Source organism: Haplochromis burtoni, unplaced genomic scaffold (assembly GCF_018398535.1).
Source record: "Haplochromis burtoni strain Fernald_Lab_line unplaced genomic scaffold, NCSU_Asbu1 Contig_134, whole genome shotgun sequence".
Taxonomy (NCBI): Eukaryota; Metazoa; Chordata; class Actinopteri; order Cichliformes; family Cichlidae; genus Haplochromis; species Haplochromis burtoni.
The window spans coordinates 50,752-68,366 of record NW_024582495.1 but is presented as its reverse complement, the minus strand read 5'-3'; the positions used below and the strand labels follow the sequence as shown (position 1 = coordinate 68,366).

The 17,615-nt window shown below is 38.0% G+C and overlaps 1 protein-coding gene across 1 annotated transcript; it reads left to right on the top strand.

The window, feature by feature from the left end:
* The first annotated feature begins 86 nt into the window (after window positions 1-86).
* Window positions 87-5,126, top strand: LOC102293402 (thyrotropin-releasing hormone receptor). The gene is made up of 3 exons (XM_005930615.2): window positions 87-187; window positions 1,248-2,080; window positions 2,946-5,126. The coding sequence occupies exons 2-3, from the start codon at window positions 1,304-1,306 to the stop codon at window positions 3,333-3,335; spliced, it is 1,167 nt and encodes a 388-aa protein (XP_005930677.1). The 5' UTR covers window positions 87-187; window positions 1,248-1,303; the 3' UTR covers window positions 3,336-5,126.
* Window positions 5,127-17,615: the final 12,489 nt, after the last annotated feature.

The window sequence follows — 17,615 nt, the reverse complement described above, 5'->3', positions numbered from 1 at the left end:
GGTGACTGTAGGAGGTGGGTTTGGATATAATGGTGTGAGATGGAGGGAGGAGTATATTGGGAAAGGAGAGAGAGGGAGAGAGCGAGTGAGACAGATGTGGGCGACTGGAGCAACTCTGAAAGAGGATTAAGCAGTCACTTATATTTCCTGGGATACTGCACCTGGGTACTGCCTTTCACAAATGATGGTAAGCTGCCAATTTTTTCCCTTTATCATCTCATTATTTTATTTCCCTGAACTAAATCAAATCCAAACGTGCATTTTTGTTCCTTCCCGAAGCGTCTGGCATTTGTAGGAGAACTGGGAAAGTCTCACATTTTTGATCACCCTAAATGTATATTGCAGCATTACCTTGTGAGATGATTTTAAATGGTCACATTGCTGGAAATTATAGATTTAGTCTGCATGATGGCCTTTAATGCAGAGGAGAACAATCATTTCAATTTTGAGGGTTACATTTTTTTTTTTTTATCACATCCAAGCATTGAATAAAACCAGTGTTTAATAATGAACTGAATGAAGACAACATTAGCATTTATGAAGATGGGAGCTTAGCTTTTTAGAAGCATAATTGTAGCACCTTTTTAAATCAAGTTGCTGCTATTAATGTGTGCATTGATGGCTGTTAGGACTATTTCTTAAAATCTATTATCGTTTACAGAGCTTGCTACAGTTATTTCATGAAGTGTGACAAAGTGATGTTTTCAAGCCTTGTGCCAGAATAATTGCAACAGGAGTCCATATAGGGAGGAGATTAAAGTGAGTGAATGGATCAACAAAGCGCTAGACTAAACATTTCACACAGTATTGTTATTTAAAAAGTGTAACCTTAACAAAATGCCTCATTTAACCCAAACTAGCTTGAACTTAATTGGCTAAGGTTATTGTGTGGGTCATTGTTTAACAAAAGCAATTTGTCAATGCTCATGTTTGTTCATCTTATAATGTATTATTATATTTTGTTGCGTTTAGGCTGTCACACCAGAAAACCTTCAGGTGGTCTCTGTTGTTTGAATTTGACTTCTTGTTTATTTATTTACTCATTTTAAATTATTCTTATGATATGCCCCTTTTAATCAAGGCGCATCCGTACACTGGTTTTAAACTGTAGCTGGGAGAGGGAGTATTACACTTTTTTAAAATCTAGACAAGAATTAAAGGCTTTTACGAAAAGAATTGTAATATTGAACACCCTGCAAGCAAAACTGCTGTCTAATAATTTTGTTTCTCCACATTTTTGCCTTGAGGATTCCCATTTTGCCCCTGAAGATTAACTGAATTTTGGCAGCTGGACTTGAGCAAGATGGAGAACAACACAACCACCTTTCAGGATGTCAGTCGGGTTCTAAATCTGACAGAAATGCCTCTGAACCCTCTTGAAGAACAAGTCATAACGATATTTTTGACCATGCTCATTTGTGGAGTTGGGATTGCTGGGAATATCATGGTGGTGCTGGTTGTTCTGCGCACTAAACACATGGTGACCCCGACTAACTGTTACCTTGTCAGCTTGGCTGTCGCAGACCTCATTGTGCTCCTGGCTGCAGGCCTGCCTAATATCTCTGATGTTGTAGCCTTCTGGATATATGGCTACACGGGATGCTTGTGTATAACTTATCTTCAGTACCTGGGCATCAACGTGTCATCCTGCTCCATCACAGCGTTCACTATTGAACGATACATTGCTATTTGTCACTCCATAAAGGCACAGTTCATATGCACTGTTTCCCGAGCCAAGAGAATCATAGCTGGAGTGTGGATTTTTACCTCGCTCTACTGCACGATGTGGTTCTTTTTAGTGGACACAGATGAGACCGTCTATACCAACGGGGTGGTCGTCACCTGTGGCTACCGTGTCTCCAGAAGCCTCTACATGCCAATTTATTTCCTAGATTTCACTCTGTTTTACGTGATCCCTCTCATTGTGGCCACTGTGCTGTATGGGCTCATTGCCAGAATTTTGTTCATGAGCCCTCTGCCTTCGCATCTTAACGACCGAGCCGGAGGCGGGTCAGTTCACCAGGGGCACTCCAGTACCACCAACAAGGCCAACAAGGGTGCAGTCTCTGCAAGAAAACAGGTACTGCTAAGGTTATAAAGACAAGAAGCTTAGAGCAAAAAGGAAATAAAAGTAATAAAAGGGTTTTCTGAGTGGTTCTGAATAAAAATCCATAAACAGATTTAGGTTCAGTCCTAATAGGGTGCTTGTTTGGGTTCAAAGTGGCTTTGTGGATGGGTTTGACTATACCACAGCTAAATAACTCAACAGCCTGACAAGATAGTTCATAAACACGCTGAGTATTCCCAGAGGAGGAAACCAGTCTCTGCCATCCCCGCTAACCTGACCTTTGTAGTTTTGAGTGAACTAATAGAAAACTATTAGAGTGTTTGCCATGACATTCGGATTGGCCACTCACATCCCCCTCGAGGTGGGCTGTAATTGTTTTGTTCTTCAATTATGTTTTCATCTAGCCTAAGGAAACAATTGATCAAAATTTTCATTTGTCCAAATTATTTGTTCATAGCCAAAAGGTACCAACAATTCCCGTCAGCTTTCACTGATGAGACTAATTAACAAATGTCTTCAGGGCTAACTAGCAAAAGTAAGCACTATGAATGTCTTCAAGGACTTAAACTGAGTGCTATGATCTTCATATCAACATATTATTTATCATTTGGCTCTCTGTGATAGCAGACTTTCTCACTGTGGTTGACAGGGTCTTTTATTCTCACTACAAGCATGTTTGCAAACTGACCTATCCTGTCCTTATGTACAGCCTTAGAGCTATTTATGTGCGTCATGGATTCATATTGGGCATCCTCTACAACACTCACTTGACAGTAAACTCTGAGTCACGGCATGCAGTATGTCTGCTGAGATAATTCACATAATTGTATTCTTCCTCATTGTTATTCCTTATTTCCTTCCTCTGCTGTCTCAATAGATAACAAAGATGCTGGCTGTTGTGGTCATCCTGTTCGCTCTGCTCTGGATGCCTTACCGAACGCTAGTAGTGGTCAACTCCTTCATTGACCCGCCGTACCACAACACCTGGTTCCTGCTCTTCTGCCGGATGTGCATCTACACCAACAGTGCCATCAACCCCATCATTTATAACCTCATGTCTCAGAAGTTTCGTGTTGCTTTTAAAAAGCTATGCAAGTGCCACTGGGGCCACAGGGAGGCCGAGTACAATGTGCCGATGTATTACAGTGTGATGAAGAATTCGACCCATGAGTGCAATGAACCGGTCACAGAGCAAGAAGAAGTCAGTTATCACATCACCCACAGGTCCAACATGACAGATGATGAAGCTCTCAGCATTTCTTCGTGAATTTTCCTGAAGAAATGAAGCGTTTCAGTGATTGTGCGTGTTTTATCGGTCCATTGTTACTGGCTGTGGGTGCATGATAAATTAATTATGACAATGTTTAGGTATTCTGTTATTTGCACCTGTTAAAAAATAACTACTGTGAAATCATTTTACATGTGGTTTAATAGTTGTGGTACTTTGTGAAACAGTATTGTAACACCTATGTTGTAAATATCAGTAGAGTCTGTTAGCCCAAGCGTTCATGATCTCAGTTACCTCGCCAAAGGAGGTTATGTGATTGATTCAGTTTGTTTGATTGCATGATTACTCAAAATGTTATAAATGGATTTGCATTTTACTAGAGGGGGGGCAAGGCCCAAATTAGAAGTTATTAACTTTTGGAAATGCTCAAGATCCAGGACTTTTTGGAAGGATTCTTTATCGCAGCACTTTGGATCATATCTTCATAAATACATATCGAATTGAGTTAAGAAAAAAATGGGAGACACTGTCTTGATGTTATCAAGAAAATATCACAAAACATTTTGCATTCACATATCCTTCAGTGATTCGTTTTACGCATAACGTGGAGGAAGTTTTTAGTCTTGGTGGAGCTATGAAGTCTCCAGCTGCTCTTGTTACAATGTGCGCTAAACAAAATGTATTCGTTCTTCCAAATGCTTTGTTTTAAGACACACTGGGGATTTTATGTAATGCATGCTTTGAGTGCGTAGCTTGCCTCAAGACATTGTCCAGCCTTTGTAACTAGTTGTGTCAAGAGCTCGTTCTCTACAGCTAAGCCTCTGCAATACATGGCTCTACAAATGTTAATAACAACTGCACTTCTGCTCTTAATGTGCTGAACAGTCTGAAGTGGCCTATACTTTGCGATAAATCACACTTTTTACCAACACCAATGATCCACACACACCACAGTCCATTATTTTTCTCTTTTTTTCCCCACAAAGGACTACATTTACTACATGGAAACAAGATAATATAAACAGTACAGACAACAACTGCATAGACAGCTTAAAATTTACTTTATCTGTGTGCACTGAGCATTTCAGACTGTGCAAGTATATCTTCCATTGCATCCTAATTTCAACATGACTAGAGGTCCATGAAGCGAGAATATTTGAATTCCTGCACAAATGTCGACAACTTTCAGTGTTTCAAGTATTAGATAGTAGCAAATTCTTTTTTCTTTATATCCCATTAACCCTCATCGTCTCTTCCCTAAATTTAGACTAACGTATAATACTAAAAACTAAGCAAATCTTATCCCCTCATCCATCCACCAAAATTATTCCAGACTACAAAGGATTTTTTTTATGCAGGACATGTTTGTATCATTACATTTTCAGTCCTGCAGGAAAGAGGTAATGATCATGGAAAGCCTGATGGCAAACACATCCGTTTTGATTCGAAACATTAAAATACAGCCAAAGGAGATCTAACAACAAGCAACAGTATTAAATAAATATTGTGATGCTAATTGGCATCAACAAGTTTGCACTCTCCCTTATCTTTTTATTGTTGTGGTGTGCTGCCAGCTGTATCACTGCGTGTCTTTGCGCCTAAATATATGCAGGTCCATTTGTCACTTAGTATGTAAAGAACCAGTGTGAGGCCCATGTATTAAACATTTACAAATGTTTTGCATATATTGCAGTTATCTATTCTGTACTTGACTATGGAATTTTGTAAACAAGCTTGTGTTGCCCTGTGAACTGGGATTAACAAATCCCCTTTACACATCTAAATGTATTCATTATCTTTATGACAGTTTTGTGTGTTGAATTAAAATAAATCCCTACCATATTATTCAGGCATTTCTTTTAGAAAATAGGGATTTAATGTAGATTTGCTTTTGTGAAGTTGATTCACAAGTACAGTGGGGAATTAATTATTTGATCCCCTGCTGAATTTGTTCTGGTTTGCTCACAAAGAAATGAACAGTCCCAGAAATGCAGTAGTTTCAGTAGTTTCATTTTAACCCTCTCAAGGCAGGCGTTGCAGATTTGCAACAGTTAAAAACTAACAACCTGATTACCCCACATGCATATTTTATGAGGTTTTTTTTACTCAGAAGTACCACTGCGGGACTTGGTTGTGCATTAGCAACAAAAAGTTCAATTTGAGCCTGAGAGGGTTAATGGAGAGAGACAGAATATCAACCAAAAATCAAGAAAAAATGCATTACAAAAAAATTTATGAACTAAAAGTGAAATAAGTATTTGATCCCCAAGCAAAACCCTACTTGATGGGGAAACCTGCATTGGCAAGCACGGCGGAAAGATACTTCTAGTAGTCGGTCACGTGGTTTTCACACATCACAGGGGGGATTTTGACCCACTATTCTTCACAGAAACTCTCTAAATCCTTTATGTTTCTTGGCTGCCATTTGCTAAATGGCAAAGCTTCAGTCCTATCCACTGATTTTCAAAAGGTTTTAGAATTTCTTCTTCTTTAGCCACTTCTTTGTTACCTTGGTGGTATGTTTTGGGTCATTATCATCCTGGAAAGACACATCCATGCCCCACCTTCAGTGTTCTGGCAGAGAGAAAGAGGGTCTCAGCCAAGATTTTATGTTACATGGCACCATCCATTGGGCCTAAGTGTGAGAGCTGATGTTGTTCTCTACCCTTAGAAGAAAAACAGCCAAAAAGCATAACGATTACACGTCCATGCTCGGCTGTGGGGGTGGTGTTCTTTGGGTCATAAACACCATTTCTCTTTCTCCAAACACAGCAGATCGAGTTGATCCCAGAGAGTTTGATTTGTGTTTGAGCACAGTATTTCCTCCCACAATTTCTGTAAATCATTTAGGTGTTCATTGGCAAACTTGACAGGCCATATCTGTGCCTTCTTCAGTAGGAGGATCTAGCAGCACTGCAAGACTGTGTAGCCACATAATGAGTTGGAGAATCTGTAATTCACCGGCTTACTGATTGTAACAGGATCAAATAACAATTTCCCCTACTATTGTTCTACAGGATATTTCAAGCAGCACATAGCTATTGTCCGTTTTCATCACTCTTAATAACCTATATCTGCTCACAATATGAATTAATTCCATATGCAGAGTTTCATAGTGAAGCACCACAAGAGCCTGACAAAGAGAGTGAGGACGGAAACCTACAGCACAGAGCCAAAGAGAAGCAGCAGAAGCTGTTGACTGAACTCTAGGGTGTGAAAAAGGGAGCAATACTGTGGGTGTAGGTATAATAATAATACCACATGATTTATAATTCTCTCACATTGTTGTGGAGGACTTCTGACCCACTCTTCTTCACAACGTTGCTTCAGTTCATTGAGGTTTACAGGGATTTGTTTATACACAGGGCTCTTAAGTTCCTGCCACAGCATTTCAATCAGGTTGAGATCTGAACTTTGACATAGCCATTAAAAGAACTTGATGATTTCTTTTTCAGACATCCTAAAACAGATTTGCTGGTGGGCTTGAGAGCAAGCAGCTTGTCCTGTTCCATGACAGGATATACTGTGATAGGTCTCCACCAAACATGGTGCTCTGCATCATGGCCAGACATGTCCATTTTGATCTTGTCTGCCCAAAGGATACTGTTCAAAAAGCCCTCTGAACAAACCACCCAGTGACTGGGCTGTTTAGGTGCAGCTTTGCAAACTGTTGACATGTAGTTTTTAAAGAGAAGAGGCTTTCAGTTCTACACAAGCCGTGCTTGGTTTTGTTTCTCAGAGCCTTTCACAGTCTGACATTGGCATGAATTTACTGGGACATCACACTCCTGAGAAAATTGTAGCAGACCAGACCAGAAACCTGCCAAAATTGTTTTTACAAAGACAAGAGTACTGTATGGGTGACGTAAGGGTGTAGACAGTAAACTGTGTAGAATTCTGTGAAAATTACACTTTCTTTAAACTGTAGAGTAAATACACATAAAAATGTGTAACATACTCGATCATTTGTCATGCATTGCTGTTCTTACGAAGTGTGTCAGACTATATCACAAAACAGGAAAAAATACATCAATTCCTGAAATAGATGAAAGGCTGCAGGCTGCTGTTTCAACACCTTCCCCTGTTTGTTGTCAGTTTTCATAGAAACTGCCCAGACATGCTAAAGAAATGACTCAAAGTAACGCAGACCAAATTTGAAAGAGATCTAATTTCTTTTAAAGCAGCTAGTCTGACTAGTCTTGGTTACCACATGTTGTATTGTTGTTTGACAACATGCTATGCTTCAAGCTGACAGTTGTTAACATGGAGTTGTCTGGCTGTAGATTATTCAGTCAGAAAATAACTAGCAAGGAGGTTTACTGAAAGCAGCCCTCTCCATACAACAATTCTTTAACCTTTAAGGGACAATTTAGTTTTGTTTTTGTTTTTTTTAAATTTTCCTCTAGAGTTTTCTTTGTCCCAACGATTCACATCTGCGATCCTAAACAGATTTGTCAACTGTCAGTTTTCATGTTAATACTGTTATAACCTTTAACAACATCAATGATTCCCAAATGTCACCAAAACAAGAAAAACATGCAAAAAGCTCAACAGTTGCCATTGTTTCACATCAAATTGAAATGCTAATGAAAAGTAGCTCATTTGAAATTTAAATGCAACTGAGAGAAGAGTGAAGTGTTTAAGGGGTGAAAATACAAAGATCAGATAAAGCAGAGTGCGTTTATACAGAGTCAAAGTTCCTGACGTGTTTTACACAGTTTCTCTAACTTAGTGGAATCTCCTATTCAGTGTTTCTTTTATCAGTCTTTATGGGAAAAACAATTATCTGCAATCAGAAATTAAGACATTTCTGTTAAAGGGCATTTACTTTTTAATCACAGAACACACAAAACACAAACCACAGCTTGAATAATGAAAAACAAAAACTGGATAAGAGCTGAGTATCTCTTCAGCAGACAAATATGCACAAAAAAAATATGAAGGATATGAAGCCATTTGAACTCAAATTCTAATATTAGAATATTTTTAAACTCTAATTAAGTGGTTTTGATGGTTGAACTTAGCCAAACAGGAAATTAAAAAGTTCTACCACAGGGGTCAAACTCCAGTCTCGTGGTTTAAAGTCATGTGTTTGTGCAACTCACCCTAACACTTTCATCAAACTGAAAATGTTCAAGTTACTCTAACATAGGCACACACATTGACAAGAGTGAAATGAGACACAAGGTGATATTCTTGGTGGTTTTATGTCATATTAGTATAATGTTGACACAAATGCTACAAAAACATAAGCTCCTTGGCAGAAGTAATAACTTGACTGGCTTTTAATGATTTGTGAAGTAGTTCTGATGCCTGTCCTTCTCATTACATGCACAGTCATTAATAATCAGGCTCCATCTTATCTTAAAGATGCCATAATACCATATCACTCTCTCTATCAGAATGCTGTTCTAATCTAAGGTCTTTAAAAGTAGAACAGGAGGCAGAGCCTTCAGCTTTAAGGCCCATCTTCTGTGGAACCACCTCCCAGTTTGGATTTGGGAGACAGACGCCCTCTCTGCTTTTAAGATTAGTCTTAAATCTTTCCTTTTTGACAAAGCATTGGGGCAGGATTGGCTGATCTCAAATCTTTCCTTAGTTATGCAGCACTGTGGGCTTCCCATGATGTGCTGAGTGTTTCTTCTTCTCTCACCATTTTCACTATATTTTATGCACCACTCTGCATTTAATTTTTAGTTATTAATAATTATTAATAACTATTAAAGGCTCTCTTTCACAGCTTGCGTTTGCCCTGGCTTCCTCACTTTACCCCTAGTTGGTTGCCCCTCCTTGAACTAGTTCTGCCAGGGCTTTCTTCTAGTTAAAAGGGAGTTTTCTACAATCATAAGGGGCCCAAAATGTGAAAAGAAAATATTCTTCACACATTCTTCCCACCCAATAAACCAAGACCAGCAGTGATATGTATGTTGATAAAATGTAACCGTATGGCAATTATAGTGCTAGCATTGGAAAATACATTTATTGAACCGAAGGCATTGTGTATTATTGTACCTACAATGATCATTTCCAGGCCCCCAGTTTTATCTTTAGCCTCCACGGAAGTATCTATGCATGTTTGTGTTTAGTTTACCTTCTTTAGCTCTCCATTAAACCACATTTTTTTCTGATTGGCTGCCCCCTGTAAACAGACGCTTTAGCCAGCAGTTGGGTGTGGGGTGCCTAGATAATAGGGATAGCCACTCTTAGTGACATCATACATATCCAAGAGTGGAGACTGGTGTCTGAAACAGAGCAGTCTGAAGCCTGGGATTTTGGTTTATAGGTGTTACTTGCACATACACCATTATTTAATACTTTGGAAATGTTCACTATCAAGGTTCTGAAGTAGGACTTTTTTTCAGTGCACTGATTCCACATTTATGGCTCTCCTAATTTACAGCCCTTACATTTGATAAATGTAACAGATCTGATGGGAATAAAGCCTAATGTGATTAAGACATGAACCAAATTGTGTTTTATTTGTGTCACAGATGAATCTCAAAAAGCTCCTCTCAGCCTTTTTGTAAACATCATGCAGGTGATGTTGAACATAAAGAAAAGAACAGGCAGCAGCAAATATTTTATATTTTAAACCCTTTTGATAACGGAGAACACGAGAAGCTGCTCTTCTGTGAGGATGAATAATTTGTTCATTTGTTATTATTCATTTATTTAATAACATGCGACTGTCGAGAGCTCTTGTCTTGTCAGTATCAACATAAATAATCAAAGGGCAGCCAGAGTGTTTGGTGTTGAACAGGAAGCCCATTACACTGTAATGAAGAGCCTGCTTATTTTTTCTTATCCATTAATCCTCCCATGTTTGAATGAATTAGTCTCTTAGAAGGTCCTTTAGCAAAAGTACAAAATGCTAGAGAGCCGACTTTATTGCGACATGAAGCTGGAAGACAGGTGAGCACATCTCACACTTTTCAGTACCCTCAAAGCAAAACTTTTGCTTTTGTTTTGTTCTTCAAAGGAGTCTGATGTGCACAGAAATAAACACCCTGGAGGTCTTGAGGTAAATAATATAAATCCATAAACATAACTCAATTTTTTACTGACCTTTAACTTACAAAAAAAAAAAAAAAAGAACAAAAGCTCTTCGTGTTTTTGAACGCGGGCACCAATTTTGTAAGATGAAAAGGGAGCTGAACTTAGCCAAGCTGATACTTGATGTATATGCACACACGTTCAGTTTCGGTTAAAGTGTGCAATACAGTACGCAAATATTTTCCCCATTGTAATCTTTCTTACACCATTTATAGAATTTCTTTAACTTTTTCAGGATCCAGTTATTTAAGTTGCATCTATAATGTATATGTTTGTTTTTAGCTCAACTTGTGATGCTTTTATTCTGAAGGTTTGAGTAACTCCTTCAAGCAAACAGCAAGCATGAGCATGTTTTGAAAGTCATGCTAATCAAAATGCACTTTAGCAGGATATTTTTAAGAAAACCTTTGATGAATGGACACAAATTTCTTTGCATATGGCCAACAAGAAATGTATTAGTTTTATCTTTGTTATTACTTTAGTAGAATTTCATTTTGCCAGCTGTGTCTTATATTAACATTCTTCATCTTGCTATTGCAGTGCATTTAGTTTTCAGCATTGCTTTTGAGACAAATCTTTGAATAAATCAGTTTGTCTGCCTGTAGTTCAAGAGAACAGTCATTTGACAAAGAGAGCACACCCTCACATTTGGCATTTGACAAGTCCTGTGGGTCTGAGATCTAGCTCCAAGAATATTGGACATATTAAAACAACTTAAACAGCCAACCCTATATGGGATTTACAACCTCATGCATTGAAATGTATCAGTTGAGCCATCAGCTGATGTGTCCTGGCATTTAATTCAAAAATTCATTGAATCTTGTTTTGACTTTATTTTTACTCCTTAATTAATTGTGCCTCCCTTTGACTTATCTCTGTGTTTATGGCTTCATATTCCTGGTTTGTTCTCCCCCACCAAAGGCAGGGAGTGTGGTCAGATTTTGTGTGATTGTAAATGGTAATAAAGGCTCGAGCTGATTTAATTTTGATGAAAATCGGGTCAAGCAACTAGTCTCAATGTTGACCTTGAAATTAAATTTTATAAAGCCATATTGAGAATAATATATGATATGAAAGGGCATGGAGAGAATTATACAACACTATTTTTATTTTTTCAGTACAATTACCTCTCTATTATTCCCTACAATAATACCCTAAACCCACATTGTATGAATATATCTTCAAATCTCAAGTTTTTCTGGCTTATAAAAGCCAAAGACTTCAGTCAGCTCTGCTCGCTCACATGGGTAAAGATAATAAAATATACCATTTAGTATTTAATGCTTTAGTGTCATAAGTCAAAAGTTAGACACTGGCATGTTGTTATAAAAACAGGCTAATGTCAGCATGTTGAAATAAAAACATCATAAAACATTAAAGTTTTCAGGGGGAGTTGTCTTCTCTGGCTGCTTTTGTTATAGTAACTGAGTTTCCTTGTGAGTCTTCTGTGCTTTTACTTCCTTTATCTGAGTTTACTCCTTTGTGAGTGGTTGTTTGGCTTTAATTTTTTCCAACCGAGCCCTGTTCCTACATCTGTATCACTGTGTAATTAGTCCTCCATGTATACAGTCTTGTCTTTTCCTTTGTCATATTTTCTGTTTTCCCTTTGGAATTCCACTTTTTTAAATAATAATAATAATAATAATAATAATGTTTAAATTCTTTTTTTGTTTACTTTTCCTTGTATGAACAGATTGAGTACTCAATAGGACTCGTAAAAATTTTCAGTGTGATATTTTGCACTGCTTTTTACATCAAACAAATACACAGGCTGAATCTTTCCCTCATCTCTGCAGCTCAAATACAATTCATACTGCTTGGATATATACACTGAAAGAATATATCATATATCCCCCTGTGAGTTTTCCTACCATGTGATGAGCCTCTCAGAATCAGGGTCTGATTAGCATCAGAGACCTGACTGAATGTGGAGGTTGTGGGTGAGGTTGCTATGAGACGGCCTGAACTTCATTCCTGGACTATAGATTAAAGTAATGATGGGTAAGAAGTATGCAGCTGTATCGCAGCTGTACTGTTTGTTCATGTTTACAGGAGCTGAACAACTCTTTGTGTTTGTCTGTGAAACCCTCTTCCTTCCATCTATGACTGTATCATAATCACAGTCAACATGTTTAAGTTGTGCTTTAATTTAATGCCCTCACTTGTTTTAGATCAAATTCTTCCAAAACTGGCTTCACGGATTTACTGGAACTGGTACATTACAACACATTTCACTGTGCCTGTGGCAGGCAGTGGCCATTTTATTATAATGTTACCAGATACTGATATAGATACTGTTGGTAAAATAAAATACTAAAATAGTGATGAAAAGTACCTACAGTTAGGAAAATTTGTTGAATTATGTAGAACCTTTGGTATGACTTATTAAGTAACACACAATAAGACACATAAATGTTACTACAGTAGATGCCAGATGTTACAAGTCTGTGACTTTTATTGCAGTCCTCTTGCACCAGGGGTTTGGTGAAGGTTGAAGTAGAACAATGCTTAATTTGAAATATCACTGAACCTGAACAACCCCAAACCATCACACTACCACTATTGTGTTTTTTTTTCATTGTTTATGTGATGTTCTTTTTGCAAAATGTTAGATTTACGTCTGATTTAATGGGACACAAACCTTCCCAAAAGTTAAATTTTTGTCTGATCACAACAGAATATTTTCCCAAATAATCAAGATGCTTTTTGGAAAATATGAGTCTAAACAATAAAAGGTGAATCAAATGGACCATTATGGCAAGGCTGGGATGGTCAATTTGGTAAAGTAAATCCGTTGGGTATCTTTCTTTGCCTTTAGACAATAATTCTGATGGCAAAAGAGCCAAATGGGACAGGCAGAAAAGAAAAAAAAAAGAATCTCATATATGTTTGCAAAAGGTTTAAACTGAAAAAGACCCAATTACTTTTTTTTAAATTGACATTTAGGAATCACTGTACAATACCATCAACTTCAACAATTTGTCACTATGTGCATTTTTCTTTTTTCTGTATTTAAACAACTAAAATATCCATACAAAAGGAATGAAAGAAGAAAAAAAGAGGAAAGAAAGAAAAAAAATATGAGTCTTTGTGTTATTTTTGGTCAGCAGTGGTTTTTACTGGGGAACTCTCCCATGGTCTCTTTCTTATTGTTAAATCATGAAAGCTTACCTTAAAGTTACAGTGTGTAAAATCTCACCACTAGATGTCAGTAGATATAAAATGCATGTTCATGTCTGTTTATTCTGGAGGAACCTGTAAAACTTGGTAAAAAGAAATCCGATATGAGTCAGTGACACTCACGTCTGTCTGATGACAGCGATACTGAGGTTAGTTGTTGAGGATCCTCTAAACGTTTCCCTTACTCAGGCTAGCTTTCACTAATATTTTAAAAAATTTAAAGAATACAGAAAAATACGTAATCAGGAAGGAGGTACATTTTTCACAGCATTGTAACGTCACTCTCCTCCACAGCTGGCTGATGGACCAAGAAGAGCATACGCATCTCTGCAGGTACATACATTAGATACACATTTCAAAGCTGCCCATGGAGTAGTAGCAACATGCTACCACTACTGAACCATCATTTTTATGATATGAATTTTTATTACAAGTCACCAGCTGCACATATGGCCCAGGTTGTCGACCCCAAGCAAAGAAATACAACAGGAATGACCACTTGACTGTTGGTCTCCAGCTATCTGTGCTATCTGTGTCTGCAATGGAGTATAATCAAGACTTGATAGAACAAATCTGCTGAAGAGGTCAATGTGAAGAGCTGTGGAGCATGTGGGAGGACAGAGGTCTGATGGAAAAGGCAGAGTGGCTGAAGCTGAGCTGGAGAAGGTTTGCTTGGCAAAGATTGGATGGTTTGTAAAGACGAACTGATTTGGTATAAACAGCAGACACTAAAGCCTTGATTATACTCAACTGCAGACATGGACACCTGTAGACCTGAATCCCGAGTAGACTTTCCTCTCATACTTCCTTCTTCACTTGAAGTTTGCTTGAAGTCTGCTGCCTGGGGTGCATGTTTAAGTGATACACTACAGCATAAATTCTCTGTAGCCAAGTCCAGAGGATCACAAAAAAAAGAAAAAAGGCACACAGATCATCATCTGATGGGGAAATTTACATCACTTGCACCTGAGTGGACAAGAGTGGAACGAAGCGGACTCGCCGTCATGGAAAGTGTGATCGAAACTTAAGTGCAAACTAAATTGCATCAGAACAAGAGGCCTGGCATGGCTATCAGTAAAGTAGTGAAAACAATGTAGTAGAGAAGAGCTCAAAAACCAGGGTACCTTTTCTGCATGATGATGAGTAGGTGAGTCACAGGTGTGCATACTGATTAAGAGGAACTTTGAGAGCAGGACATCAGGATGCCAGTCTACCACACACAAGAGGATGAATAGTGTATTCCTGGGCTGTGGTCAAATGGTTAATTTTGCATATGAACCTTCCTCAAATGACTGAATCAACCTGGAAGTATCTGAACAGCAGCCATAACAACAACTAGTTTTAATGTCTTTTTTTTTTCACTTCATGCCATAACCTGATGACTTGGGCTGGACCTTGAATAACAACATATGTTAAATCTGCAACATTAGGTAGCCAATGATAAAATCTGCTTCTAATTAGGGGCATTTCCAAGATTTGTTTTAAATGCAGTGACATGGGAGGTGTCTAACAACCTTTTGCAGGCTCAAGAGAAATCAGAAAATTTACATTCATGCATAAAATCCAATAAAATTTCCTGAAAACTGGTTGAAAATTCACACATCTTTTTTGTACAGTTCGGGTGAGGTTTGACACACCATCCAAACCCCACCCTTAGCCCCGCCCCCTTTAAATAAGGTACTCTGTAAGCTCTACGACTACCAAAATGATCAGAGTGAATTCAGTTAGAATCAGGTCTGTCTGTTGCTTTATTGCCAGCCTTCAGGGTTAAGATTAATGACTTTTACTTCAGACACAGAGAGCCATTATAAAGGTATGAGTCACATTTGATCATGAGCAGCTAATCAGTGTGACAAGCATTTCATTTCACTTTACAGGCTAGATATTCCCTTTTCTTTAAAAATCAAACCTGTGTAGGAAAGTCATGACTATCACCGATTCTCTTTTATTTGATCTGCATGAAACAACACAGTATTAACACGTTGGGCAAAGTATCTACAAAGATCTTTGTGTGATCTTTCTGTAGTTTTACCACTGCAATAATAATAATAGATTGCATTTATATAGCGCTTTTCAGGACCCCTCAAAGCGCTTTACAATACCACTATTCATTCACTCACTCATTCATACACTGGTGAAGGTAAGCTACAGACTGACAGAAGTGAGGCTGCCATATTGCGCCATCGGCCCCTCACCAGTAGGCAAAGTGTCTTGCCCAAGGACACAACAACCGAGACTGTCCAAGCCGGGGCTTGAACCGGCAACCTTCCAATTACAAGTCGAACACCCAACTCTTGAATCACGATCGCCCAACTGCAGATGTACATTAATAAGCAGCTTTGTAAGAGTCTGATCTGAGCAATGCTGGTGCCTTTTCCTCATGAGCTGTCTTTTTGATGATTTCCTTTGAGATTAAAGACAAATGTTTAGAAATTGTAAGACTTTTTTTTACTGCCTTCAAAAAAAAAGAAAATTATATGACGTATATGATGTTTTTTTTAACATGTCTGAAGATGTGCATTAATATGTGAAGATACAGATGTGGCATTGAACATGGCACACTATGACAGCATACAGAATGCTTCAGTTGATGTGCTTTCACCATGATCGAGTGGAAACATTTCAGTGTTGATTAACGGTATTTAAGGTGTTGTAATGTGAACTTTAATGAGACCCTGCTGTATGTTCATATTTATGTTTGAGACAATATTATTGCGTGAATTTATACATAAAATTCTAAAGCACACACAAACGTGAGTGAAGCAGGTCATTTAACCTAGATAAGAATTTTAAAGGTAAATTAAAATATGCAGTAGTTTGTCTTGTAAGTGCATTCGCAGTTCTGCCTAATGCTGCTTCACGTGAATACCCATCAGACAGACAATGTTTTAAACCAGCTGACAACATGTACTTTTACTGATTCCCTGCAGTATCAAATAAAAACTGTCCATAAATACCTGTATATCAAATAAAACATGACAAATCAGAATAATGAAATCCATATATATACACACAGGAAACATTCTGTTTGTATGTGCAATATCTGTGATGATTCAACTGAAAGGTAGATGTTTGCGATTTAGTGGTGTCTGGATGTGCAGGGTGTTGTGCTGTGGAGTCTGATGGCTGATGGCATCGAGGATCCCCCTGAGCGCATTAAGACACTTGTCTGGATGAGTCTGCAGCCAAAGATGCTCCTGAGCTGTCTCAGCTCGGCTACAGAGGATCAGAGGATGGATATTCTTCAAACAGAGCGGTCACGCATACTCTGTCAGTGTCACCGCCACTACCAAAGTAGATCCATGATGTCCACATTTATACCTAAAACTGTCTGATAGTGTTAGACCTACACAAAAAAGCTGTGTGTTGATGTAGTGTTGATGAGCTATTATTATTTGAAGTGTTAAATAGGTTCTAGTGTTCTTATATATAATTAAACAAATACTGGTTTTCTATTAAAATATGTGAACACTGATAATAAAGTTTGAAAATGATTTATACTCATGATTTAGGTAAAATAATAGTTGAATATTTTCTTCTTTTTTTTTTTTCAGGACATTTTGGGGCCTGAGGCAACAACGCAGAGCGCATAGAAATTACAAAAGTAGGCCAAACTAAGTAATGTTGCATCTAAGGGTGTATTGTTGTTGCCTGATGGACAAAAAAAAGCAGTTAGCCTTTGGAACAGTACAATAAAGTGTATGACAGCATTAGATACTGATGAATATCACATGCAAAAGAAGAGTGGAGTCGTCAAATCACATCCAGAATCAAATTATATATGCTTTTTGACCACAGCTTTTTGTCTGCCAAAATTCACAACCAGTAAAACCTAGTTCTAATGGGTGTTCAAAGCACTCTGGGTACAAACACCGCTCTCTGAGAAACAGTCAACCCGGATCAATACATCTTGCATTGCAATCAGAACAGTCTTGAAAAACACACACTCACTCTGAAGTTTTTATGAATCGATTGATTGTATTTTTTTTTTCCTTTGGGACCAACAGAAACATCAGTAGAGTGCTATAAATGAATATTTTATATGTGCCTTGAGGGGAGAATTTTTCACTACAATTCTTCTCTTAC